This window comes from Balaenoptera borealis, assembly GCF_965194805.1.
Source record: "Balaenoptera borealis genome assembly, chromosome: 10".
Classification (NCBI taxonomy): Eukaryota; Metazoa; Chordata; class Mammalia; order Artiodactyla; family Balaenopteridae; genus Balaenoptera; species Balaenoptera borealis.
The window spans coordinates 93,758,853-93,771,128 of NC_138874.1; the positions used below are offsets into that span (position 1 = coordinate 93,758,853).

The 12,276-nt window shown below is 51.7% G+C and overlaps 1 protein-coding gene across 4 annotated transcripts in view; it reads right to left on the reverse strand.

Moving 5' to 3' along the window:
- Positions 1-12,276, reverse strand: part of COL17A1 (collagen type XVII alpha 1 chain) — a 51,117-nt gene that overhangs the window by 23,049 nt on the left and 15,792 nt on the right. For all 4 annotated transcript variants that reach the window (XM_082408249.1, XM_082408248.1, XM_082408250.1 and 1 more), the window contains 13 exons: positions 12,086-12,133; positions 10,568-10,711; positions 9,181-9,339; positions 8,501-8,572; positions 7,094-7,165; positions 6,201-6,269; positions 4,966-5,127; positions 4,511-4,591; positions 3,324-3,368; positions 2,087-2,293; positions 1,282-1,503; positions 897-926; positions 492-518 (listed from right to left, as the gene is read on the reverse strand). In XM_082408249.1, coding sequence (XP_082264375.1) covers positions 492-518; positions 897-926; positions 1,282-1,503; positions 2,087-2,293; positions 3,324-3,368; positions 4,511-4,591; positions 4,966-5,127; positions 6,201-6,269; positions 7,094-7,165; positions 8,501-8,572; positions 9,181-9,339; positions 10,568-10,711; positions 12,086-12,133 — 1,338 coding nt within the window. The remainder of the gene's footprint in view (positions 1-491; positions 519-896; positions 927-1,281; positions 1,504-2,086; positions 2,294-3,323; positions 3,369-4,510; positions 4,592-4,965; positions 5,128-6,200; positions 6,270-7,093; positions 7,166-8,500; positions 8,573-9,180; positions 9,340-10,567; positions 10,712-12,085; positions 12,134-12,276) is intronic.

Sequence of the window (12,276 nt, forward strand, 5' to 3'; positions counted from 1 at the left end):
TATTCCCAGCCTCCCTGGGCTAAAACCCCTGAGAGCAGGCTGCTCACCTGGACCGGTGATTCCTGACCTGGTTCATCAGAATTAACCTGGGGGGAGGGGGTCCGTCCCCAGAGCATCTGATTCCTGGCAGGGCCCAGGAATCTGTATTTCTCGAAATCTCCCCGGGGGGTTGTGCAGTAGCAGGCCCTCAGGCTGCCTTTTGCAACTGGGGGAGATGCAGGCCCTGGGCGCAGGCCTCCTCAGGGTCCCTGGCGTGGGAATCCCTGAGAAGGGGCCAGCGACAGTGCTGCCCCAGAGATGTGGCCTTGCTCTGTCATCAAGCCCCCGGGCCCCAAAAGCCCAAGGGTGTGAAGGCTGCTCTGCAATTCACGGTCCTACCACAAGGGGAGATGGCCAGGGGGGTGGGAGGTGCATTTTCTGACACTTGCTGATTGCTTCAAACTGTCAACCCTCACTAATATTTAAGGTAAAGTTTTCCAGGTTTTGTTTACCTTTAGCGCCTTGACTTCCCATGTCACCTAAAATCAGAAAGACATGAAAACTGTGAGATGGGGTGAGAACCCAAGGGCCATTCTCTCCTAGTATCTTAAGGCCCATTGACAGCATGTAAATGGCATTTCAAGGTGAGATGGCGTGTGGTGTAGCTTCCTCGCGGTCTCCGTCTGCGTCTCTTGGGCACTTCACTCGGCCTCTCTTAGATGATGCCTTAGTTCCCTTCTCATTCTAAGATATTCTGACTATAGAACCAATTCTCAACCCTCCCAACAGATTCTGTAAGATCTTTCCACTGCTCATCCTTCAATTTGGAAAAAAGAGAAGTTTTCCAGTCCTCCCAGAAAACCCAGCTCCAAGTGCAGGAAATGAGAGCAGGGAAAGGGCTCCATCCACTGTGATACCTTTAGGGCCAGGGCTTCCTCGGAGATTTCCTACAAGAGACAGCAAAGCCTGAGTTAGCTGCACATCTTCTGTGTCACACACACATACACACACGCGCACACACATTTGAAGGGAATCACCGTGGTAGAGTAGGAAGAAACAGAGGCTAGGACTAGCAATCTGATTCTAAAGTATGCAGGTTGTGTGATCTTGATCATGGGCAATTCTCCCCAGGTCTGAGTTTTACTAGCTGTAAAACAGGATAGCAATACGGGTCCTCCCCCCCTCCCAGGGCTGTCCAGAGGGCTGAATGAGGGGAGCTTGAGAGTGCCCTAAATGGGTACCACTCCACACACAGGAGCCGGGACTGGGAGCCACTGGCCCTTTGCCTTGCGATGTGCTCACCGTTTTCCTGTTCTGCCATCAGCTTGCCCCTCATGAATTGCCAGAGGTCTTCTTGACTGTAGCCATCAAGCCCAGATTTCCCGACACCTTCCCCCAGCCTCGGTGCAACACCCGGCACAGAGTCCTGGCTGCTCCTCTCCATCTTCTCGTTGTAAAGCAGCACGCTGCTCCTGACCTTCTCCAGCTCGTCCACACGTGCTTTCAGGTTCCTCACCTCCTCGGCTGAAATGGACACACGGAGGCAGTGTCAGCACAGGGGCCCCCGAGCCAGTGCCTTCCAAGCTTCCAGGGGAGCCTGAAAAGGGGGCTCTGGAGTCCGTGGCGGCTTCTTCATGCCATGGGGACATTTTGCTGGAATATTTTGGGGGAGACAGTCTGTCGTGGCTACCAGCAGGATAAGCTACTCGAATTCGAAACCGAGCCTTGAAGACGCCTGGCCATCATCTGAGATGGTCACAGAGCTGGCCCTCTCTCTCCCAGGGAGCTGGTGTGAGAGCCAACAGAACGTGGAAAGTAAAGAGGCTATGAAAGGTCTGGCCTGATTATTAAGGGCAGCCAGATGCTTAGAGCAGGATGCCACGGGGTTGGGGCCTGGGGCCAGGACCGAGGAGCTGCCTTAGAGTCCCAGCTCAGCCACGGAGCAGCCCTGGGACCTTGGCCAGATGCCTCCTGGAGGCCCAGTTTTCTCATCTGCAGTAACATGGGGTCTGCACCCATGATCTCGGGACCCTTGGCCCCTGACACTCGGGACACTCGCCGATTCTTGCCCTTTGGAAGAGGCAGCGGGGCTGCCGTCACCACATACCCAGAGCGATGAGGCCAAAGAGCAGCCCGAGGAGCAGCAGCCAGGTGAGGAGCAGCCCCAGCAGCCACTTCCACCAGCTGCAGCAGGAGCCGCAGGGGCACCAGGCTGGCGCCACCCCCCACGAGCCCTTGCCGCCTCCACCGGAGACCCCGCTGCCAGCGCCCCTGCCGCTGCCGCCCCCACGGTGGCGGTTGTAGCCGTAGAAGTCTGTGGAAGAGAGGGCAAGGGTAAGGTGAATGCAGGCAGCTCTTGCCCTCTTCCCTCCAAATTCTCAAACTTTTGGTGCCTTCCTGTGGGCCTGAGTGAATGTGAGTGGGGCTTTCAGGTTCCTGTGTGGCTCCTGGAAAAAACACAGGGCTGTGGCTGGCGAAGAGCGGAGGTCTGACGATCCTGGCCTTGAGCTGTGTGACCCAGAGAAAGTCACTTAACCTCTCTGTTTCACTTTTTATAAAATAGAGTTCAAAGCTGACCTTTCTTCATGAGATGGATGTTGAATGAAATGAGATAAGGCATATAGAGTAATTAGCAGAGGATGTAGCAGATACGACCAGGCTTAAAATTCTTGGTTATGAATGTGGATCTGCTACAACCTCCTGCATTTTATTATGCACAAAGCTGAATAATTCCCATCTTCATGTCTCAGTTCATGCGGCTCTTTCTTTGTAATCCCCACAGTGCCGAGAACTACACTCGGCTCGTAAGGGGTGGTCAGGAAGCTTTTTATTTTTATTTATTAATTTTTATTTTCAGTGACAGTGTTTTTAGTTTTTAGTATCTAAAATGGGCTGATACCCCTTGATCGGCTTCTCTCACAAGATTATGGGAGCAAGTGAGGAAAGTGTAAAGGACTGCAGAAGTGTGTGGTCTTAGGGTCACCTTGCAGCCCGTGTGGGCGGGGGGAGGGGAGTGGTTTGTAAGACACAACAGTAGCCCTGCTGTGCTGCTCCTGCCATGTTGGCAGACTCTGCAGCTAAGGGCAGACCATGGGCACCCAGCAGGGGCAGTGTGGCCCGTGAGCACATCTCCTGAGCTAAGCTCCTTCTGCAGCCCTGCTCCAGCCCCCAGCCCGCCCCTCTCCCGCCCTCCACCCCGCTCCCATTGAAGGCTTTTGGGGAAGATCTGTAGAGTTGGGTGGCTCATGCATGCCCTGGCTCCAGGCTAGGGGGCCGTTATCTATTCCATTCACCATAACCAACCCTTTCCGCTCCAGTCACTGCAGGACCCAGGTCTTACTCACCTGCGGAGGCGGCCTTGCCCTTTGCGGACACGGTCTTCACGTCTCCTGAAATACAAACACCGAGAACACATGTTTTGACTGAGCCTTTCAACTGCAGGAGCCCACAGTCCAGTGCAGCCTGTGCGTGGACTTGGGACAGGGCTTGACGTAGATGTGCCCCCAGGGACCTTGTGGAACAGCCACAGGCAGGTGCAGGAACATCCATTACCTAAGTCCTCACAGATCTCATATTTGCAATAATCACCTTGTTGAAGACATGGCTTGGCAAACGAGTCACAGTGGGAAAAAGCACAGCGTCATAACCGTCTTGTGACCTTCAACCTCTAAAGCCCGAGACATATTTTGGAGGACCGTGTTAGGAATGACCATGGCATTCAAATAATAAATGTGCCTGTGAGAAATGACTCTTGATTTCTTGGTTACAAGACTGCACACAGGTTCCTAACCTGGGGTGGAGGGAACAGAAAGGCAAAGATGGGCTTGGAGGAGGGCTGATCATGAGTCCTGGATGCCATTTGACCATTGAGTTTGTGGGCATGTGTGGAATTTTCTGGGAAAACTGTTTATAGCTTTCACCAGATTCTGAAAAGGATCTTTTGGCTCCAAACCCCACCTCTACCCCTAAAATGTAAGGAACTGCTAACTTAGAAGACTTGGCTTCCGACCTTGAGAGGATTGTAACTGATGTCATTTGCATTTTTAAAAAGATGTTCTGTGACTTAACTTTTCTCTTCCTTTACTGACCTCCTTAAAATCAGTGATTTGGAGAGATTCATAGGAACCAGAGCAGTGAAGAAATGTGGTTATCCAAGACAGAATCCAGGTATTTGGGAAGAAAAAAAATAAAGCCAGCAAGTGCTTTGAAAAGGCTTTTTCTATTAGTTCTGAAAATTATGGAGGACAAGTAAGGTGACAAAACAATACCACTGTGGACTTTAGATGTACCATGAGAAGACTTTGCTTCTATAATCAGCACACGTGAATCAACAGGGGAGCTTGTTAAAATGCAGCCTCCGACACAGCAGGTCTGGGCTAGGGCCCAGGACTCTGCATTTCTAACACGCTCCCAGGTCTCACAGATGCTGCTGGTCCAGGACCACACTCAGAGTACTGAGGTCTTGGGAGACAAATCAATGGCAGATGGACTGGCCGAAGTCAACGTGGACAGCAATCAGATTTGCTCTTACCATTAGCTTCTGACATTAGGTAGGTGTCAGTGGTGTATGCAGCTTGCTTTTCCTTTTTTAGGGTGTCCTCTGAAAAAGAAGCTGTGCACACAACCCATGATGATCCCGGGTATTCTCTCCCCGCTCCCGCCACCCCACATCCTTTCCCACTTGTGGAGGTAGAAGTTAGCCTGGTAGGAAGAGGGCCTGCTTTCCCAGGGTTAATCCCCCCGGTCTGGGCCTGTGGTTAGGAGACTCATTATTGCCCAAAGACCCTCTGGGAGCTCTTTGCTGGAATTTCCCTGACTTGTCTGCATTCAAGGCAGACCCTGGGACACCCTATTTGGCAGACATTTTCCATTTGAATGGGATGACTGTGGTTTCATCATCCAAATGTCTCAAACCATCTTGCTAGGACATTTGTCTACGCTGTTTGTCTTTCTTCCAAAACCCAAGTCTCGTGGGCTCCCACGTACTTGCAGTGACACTGGCGGGGGAGGCAGTGAAGACCTTCCCGCTGTCCTTGGTCATGATCAGCAGCTCCATCTCCTTCTTGGCAGGTGTGTTGTCTTTCTCCAGGATCAGGAATTTACAGTCCTTGTGCAAGAGGTCATCGTTCTGGACACTTGTGGTGCTGGCTGGAGAGGAAAGAAGTGGGTGAGGGGGATGGTAAATGTGGAGGGAGAGGAAGAGGGAAGAAATGACCAGAAGAAGGAGAAGAGGAAGAGAAGGAGGGTGGAGGAAAAGAAAGGGTTAGTGGGTGTGTCGGAGGGTCTCCTGCTCTTGCTCACCGTGGTTACTAAGAAGCGTCTTGGGGACCAGAGACACCCTCCCCTGCCTAGCTGGGCCTGGCCATCAGGAGGTCGGGTCAATGTCAGAAGTGCTGGGGGCTGGCCTGAGGGGCTGCCCCCCACCTGAACATTACAGGGTCTTCAGTGAATGGTCAAAAAGTTGCTGTGTCAGGCAGGCCTTTCTTCAATTAACTGGGTGAGTTCATTTCCAACTGCAGGTCTCAAGTGTTTGCAGCCTGGGGGCACTTTTCCTGACCACTCCGTCCAGCGTACACACACGCCTGTCTCTACCACCTCATTATGTCGGCCCTTCAGTTATGTGTCATTTCCTGTAATTATCTTGTATACTTTTTCCACTTGCTTGTTATCTGCCTCCTCCACTGGAACTGTCAGCCTGGTGAGGGCAGGAATCTAGCCTCCTTCTCTATGTGTGTAATCCGGGAACTCAGAACACGGTCTCACACAAAGCAGGTGCTCAGTAAACAGTTTTTGAATGAATGAATTGTTGAATGGAGGGAAACGCACCAGGATCAGAGCAACGGAAGAGATGGACACATGACTCGTGGCAGCCTAAGTTGATAGATTCCATGGGAACTAGGGAGGGTGCAGCAGCTTCTGGGGGGTGCCCTGGCCCTTGTGATGGGTAACCAGTAACCAGGCCAGGGGCTTCCAACAAGGGTGGGGGCTGGGGTGTGAGTGCCTGACCCTGGGCAGGTGTGGAGCTTCCTGGCCCCCTGGGACAGGAAGGCCGAGGTAAGGTAAGGGGCATACCCACCTGCCCACTCCTGGAAACAACCAAGAGGCCCTTGGGATGAGTCCCATTTGCAGACCTCAGACCACCAATGGGTTATGTCCCCTCCTGCCATGTGTCACTCAGGAACAACTCTTCCTGTGTGCCAGCAGCTGGGGACAGCACTCACCCGTGGAGGTGGACACCCCAGTGCTCACAACGGCAGGGCTCTGGGGCATGTTTTTCTTCACACCATACGCTGCAAGAGAGACCTATGAATGAGCAGAGCCAGCATAGAAGGGCAGCTCCACGCTGGGTGGAAGCAGTCTGACCCACCCTGGCAGACAGGCCTCCTCCCCAGGTGAGAGGAAGATATTGGGTTGGCCAAAAAGTTCGTTCGGGTATTCGGTAGCATCCCAGATGAACTTTTGGCCAACCTGATAATAATGAACAGAATAATAATGAATAATGGAATCAACTCTCTCTCGCCTTGGGGGCAGCAGTGAGTTTAGGTGAAAACTTCTGTGATATAATCCCCATCCTTGGAGGACCATTCCAAAGTCCACCTCCCCCGTGAAGTCCTCCCAGACCCTCCCACATCTCCTTCCCTTCTGAATTCCTTCAGCTAACACCTGCTCTGCGCAGCTTGATTCATGCTAACAGGATCCCCCAGATGTTTCATGTGTATTAGACTTTCTACTCCAACTTAACAGTAAGCAAGTTGAGTGCAAAGGCTGAGGCTCGCACCTTTTCTGTCCACCACCCCCCCACCCAGGTGCACTATAAAGTCAGCCAGATGATTGATTTGCAGTGACAGTGGGCTGTCAAGGACAGCAGTGAGACATGGGGATATAAAGGAGACACCCCCAGCACAGGCTCCCACTCATGTCTGAGCCAGCACATGATTGAGGTTGGCATCTCTGGGTCGAGGTGTGGAGGGTTGTTTCTTTGGTGGGAAAGGTCAATTGATTTTTAGGGACATTTTGGCCCCTCTAATTCCAATTGGAATTAGGGCTATTGTGAGTTATAGCTGCAAAGAGGCGTTATTTCCCAGTCCCTAGGCTCCAAACCCCAGTTACGGACCTGTGGAGGTGGTGGCCATGCCATGGGACAGGGCGGGTGAACTGGGGGCCAGATTGTTCTGCATGCCAAACACTGTGAGAGGAATTGAGGACAGGTGAGTGCAGGTACATAGATGAGGCCCCCCAGGTTAAGGCAGCCAGCCCCAGGAGCCCCCCAAACCACTTTCACAAGTAATGCCTTTGCATATGACAGAGATCCCAGACATTCTCAGTTCCCACACTCTCACTGACACGGCAATTTTTTAATACCCCACCTCCCTACCCCAGGCAAAAGTTACTAAGCTCCATTTATTGAGCAGTTAGGGCCACAAAACTTAATAGCGGTAGTTCGCATAGGGTCTGTTGTTGTATGCCTCAAAATTTTAAAATATCCCAGGGGTTCCCTTCCCTGAAGGACCCTTGGGTGCCTTGGTGCACAGTGTGGGAACTGTGGATACAGAAACAATGGAGGCTAAGAAGCACTGACTAAGCAGGACCCTAGTTTTCCTCCTTTCTTTTCTTGGCTCAAACACACAAAACTCCCCTCATCCCCATTATGATTTCAAAGGCTGGTTATTTGTTTTTAACAATGTGCAGAAGCTCATTCCTCCCCAGGTAACAGCTTCTCTTATTCCATCCTGTCTAGAGTTTGGGGCACAAGATCATGGATCCAACATCAGCCTGCCCTCCTCAGTCAGGACTTTGCAAAGTATTGATTGAATAGCAAAGACAGGAGGAACAAAGCATGAACCTGGTGTCTTCTGGGCTTGTGGGACTCTAGTCAATTGGAGGTGTTAAAATCAGAAGCCAAGAATACCAGTCAAGGAAATAAGGAAGGCCCACATCACCGTATTCATTAGTCATGGTATCACAGAGAGGAGGCAGATTGCTTTAACAAAAGATGTGGGCGGATAACTTATTTACATATAGGCTATTACGATGTATGTGGAACTAGAGTGAATACATACTTCCTTAAAATGATCATATGTTTGCCTTGGACGTTAAGCAGTAACATTATTGAGCCCCCAAGGAACTGCGATATTTATAAAAAGATGTGAAGTTAAGCTCTTTCTGAATTAACAATGCTTTCCACCTGAAAATGTCCTGAGCTCTGCCTCACTTGGCCCCTTTATTTCCATCTCTCCACCTCTCCCATTAAGTAAGGGGACCAGAGCAGAATAAGCATGTAAGTGTGGTCTCCGGCGCCCTCCCCCTTAGCCCTTTCCCTCTCGGGGACTGAGCCGTGTCTCCTATGGAGGGCAGGCTCTGTGCCTTCTGACGCAGCTCCTTGGCTGCTGATTCCACGTTGCCATGGGCGTGGAGGAATTCCTCGAACTCTTGGTCAGGAAGAACATCCTCCCTACAAACCACTCCATTTTCCTCACTAGGCAAGAGCATCCCTATTTTTTTCAAGCTGGCAAGCACTGACCTGAGGAGCTGGTGCTGGTTCCAGGCTGCAGAGTTGGGGAGCAGGAGGCCATGTTATTTGGAACTCCAAAGACTGCGGGGAAGAGGAAGGCTGGTGAGAGGACGTCCACACAGAACAGGGGCAAAGAAGCACCGGAAGAAATGCCAGCATTGCACTGTGTTACATTTCTGTTTTTAGGAAAAACCTGGGCTCTTGCTTTGCAGCACGGAACCAACCATTAGCCTGTGGTGTGCCTTGGGTCATAACAGCCAATGGGCGGTCACAGGTTGGTGGGGTTTGAGTGGACATCAATTCCAGCCAAGACCCTCTTGTTAGTGACCATTTTACAGAGAAGGCACTTTAAGCCCAGAGAAGTTAAATGACCTCTTAAGGTCACACAGTTAATCCACATGGAGTGAAACTAGGTTCCTAACATTTGTTTTCATGTTCTTTCCCATTACATTTTTTTTTTTTTTTGATACACTGTACCATGTAGTCCTTTCCATAGGGGACCCACCGGAGGAAATGCCACAGAAGTTGAATTGAATTGAAGTTCCAGTGGAAAAATCTTGGGATGCTTGGCCACAGAAAGCCCCTCTAGGAAGCCTTGGGGATGGCAAATGCTGGAGGGGTCATTCAGCTCCATCGTAAGGTGTGGAGGGTTTAGGACTGGGAGGGCATGAGCACTGCAAGCCACGTACCTGATCCTGCAGAATAGGCGTTGGTGTTGAGGAGGGATGAGCTCTGGGCTGTGACGTTGTTGTGATAGGTGCCCATGGAGGACCCTGCCGGCAGTGTGGAGGACCACATGTGGGAGGGAAAGTTGGCGTCCAGGATGGTTGTGTCATAGGTGCCGGACACTGGAAACAGACATGCCCGACCACACCCCAATGAGAGACAGACCCCCTCTGTACTGGGGGAACCAGTGGGCTTGGTTTGCCAGGACTTTCCTGGTTTTAGCCCTGAAGATCCCATGCCCTGGCAACCCCCTCAGTCTGGGGTGAACTGGGGCAGTTGGTCATCTCACTTCTGTTTGAAATCTCAGAGCTGGTGAAAACCTGATCTCTTGGGTTGGAAATTCTTGTTGGCTCTTGGTGAAATCTGAGGTAGGTAAATTTTGCTCTGCGGTCCACCCATTTCTCCTGCTAAGCCCCCTTCGCCACCTCCTGGTGCATTGTCCCCACCAACGGTCTCTCTCTCCCTCTGTTGCTGACTCCACCTTCAAAGATGCCGTGGACCCGTGACTCCCTTACAGTAGAATTCCAGGCAGACAGCAGCACAGGTAGGGAAGCCCTCGGTCCCAAGGCCACGCTGCACGGGTGGCAGCCTTCTCTGGTTGAACCCTCCTTAAACATTCCCATGTGCCAACCAGACCCAAGGGGCACTCTGCCCCCAAGAGGGGCTATGGGTGCTTCTTCAAGTCAGAAGGCAATTCTGCCTATTTCTTATCTGAGAGGGAGTTAGCCACTCAGGTCACAAAGTACCCTGAGGTTTTGGTTTTATGTTGAAAAACACAAGATCACTATCTCAAGATGGTTTTTCTTCAGTAGTGAACGAGAGGAAAGCTTCACCTCATAGCAGAACTGGCTTCTTTCCTCATCTCCCCACAGAGACCTTGCCCTTGGTAGGCACGTGATATATGAATGCTGAACTACACTCATCCTGCTTGACTTCCCCCAGAGGCCCTCACGTCCATGAGAGCAGTGGCCGTGTCTATCTTGCTCATTTCCTTTCCTCAGTGCCTGGTGCTTGGCACATAATAAATGTTCATTGGATGAATGAGTGAATGATAGAAAACACTACAACTTTCCCCAATAGTCTTCATTCAGGGAATCTGGCCACCACATTCCCAGGACATGTCAAGAATCTCTTGGGAGAGAGTCTCTAGGATCTAGAGCCAGACTACAGCCAGCACATAGAATGGTTGACCAGACGGGGGTGAGAAGGGTGCAGCCCACATTTTCACGCTGCAGGAAGAGCAATGCTCAGGGTTTTGTGAAGTCTCTGCCACGGTCTGAAAGGCCTGCCTGGACACATCTGCCGCCTTGTTCCCTTCCTTCCACAGCAGCTCGGGGCTGTGGGGCTTACCTGACTGGGAGCTCGCTGTCACCACTTTGGTCTCCAAGGTGCCTTTCTTGGGGATGGGGAGCGTGTTAGAGGAATTCCGGGTGGGGCTCACGCTTGCTGATCGGCTTCCCTTGAGCAAACGCTTGACGTCATCCAATTCCGTCCCTGTAAAGGAATCCTCCACTTTTTCATCAGGCCCAGGATTCCTTCCTGAGTCCAACTGCAGTGGGAGGAACATTCGCGGCACTCTGAATACTAGGGAGGACGAAGCATCCACTTCACCCGCCGGGACATTTTTGGTTAGCCTTATAATTTTTGCCTTTTGTCAATTCATAGCACTGATTAACCTGGCATTTTGTAATATTAGTGGCCGCATAAATACAGTGCCTCTACAAGGAGGTCAAAGTTCTCAGTACACATTTCCTAATTAGACCTCATCAGACACCACAGGGAAGATTCCGTGGCTGGAAGACACTGTCATCCTGGAACATTTACGCCCAGGACAGCTGGAGCACCAGACCCCTTGAAACAAATGCTTCAACAGCGGTCTCATCCCAGGTACAGGATGCCTCAGGCGTTGGGCCCCTGACCTTGTATGCTCTGTCGTGTCAAAAGGAATTTGTGGCCCATAACTCTTAAATATTACACTGCTTTCCTGTGGGTTAATTTCAAGACCCTCTGGCTGATATAATCTGTAGCGAGGTGATTCAGCGGAGTGAGCACCCCGTGCCTCCTGAGGTGGCAAACAGAGAGGAGGGAGGCGTCGTGCCAGGGCAACGCACAGGACATCTTCAGACAACATGGCTGGAGGACTGCCCAGGCAGCCCCTCTCCCGAGAGCTCCATCCTTTGTGCTCAGCACCCCGAGCCTGGAAGGACTCAGGTGAGACAGCGTCAGGCCTGGAGTCAAGCCCAGGCCCTGAGCTCTTTGGGCAAGTCCCAGTCTCTGATTGCTGAGCCACTCGACCCAGATCTTTCTCCTCCTAGTCTTCATACTTGGCTCTTGCCCATTTGGGCTCATTTCAAAATGGCAAACAACAGGAGTCCAACACAGTCAACAGACAGAGACTGGGAAATCCTTGACATTTGAGATCAAGTTCAAACTCTCACACTCTACTTCTGAGCCTTCTCTAAGCTTCACCCGCCCCACTGCGTCCCCTCCTGCTCCTTTTCCTTCAGCTGCACCGAACCTTCCTCCCGTGTCTCTGCCCTCTCATCTCGCTGAGTCTACCTGACCCACCCTTCAGTCTCCCTTCAAGTGACTGACTAACCCGGGAAGACTGCTCTGGCCCCCACTCCCTCAGCTCCCTGAGCTGTCACGGTAGGTTTATTGTCTCCCCTTAGGCTGTGAAATGTGAAGCATCAGGGACCATGACTGACTCAGCTCCTCACCCCCTGCACCCAGCCCGGAGTTCCCGTCACAGAAGGCCTTAGACCTGTCACTTATGATGGAGTGACTGCACTCACACACGCGCACGTGCGCACACACACAGCAGTAGCTCTGGATTCCTGGGATCCTTCCCAAGACCTGAGCACTTACATCGGGTAGACGGGGATGCACTCTGCAGTCGAACTCGGATCTCACTCTCTGTACATGGGAGAGATGGAGAAGCTGTGAATGAAGGAGCTTGGCTCACAGTGCCTGACACTGAGCTCTGAGCGGCAGATTATCTTTGGGCTGCTCTGCAATCTGTGTCCCGGGAACAGAAAAGCTAGGTGTGTCCAGAAAGA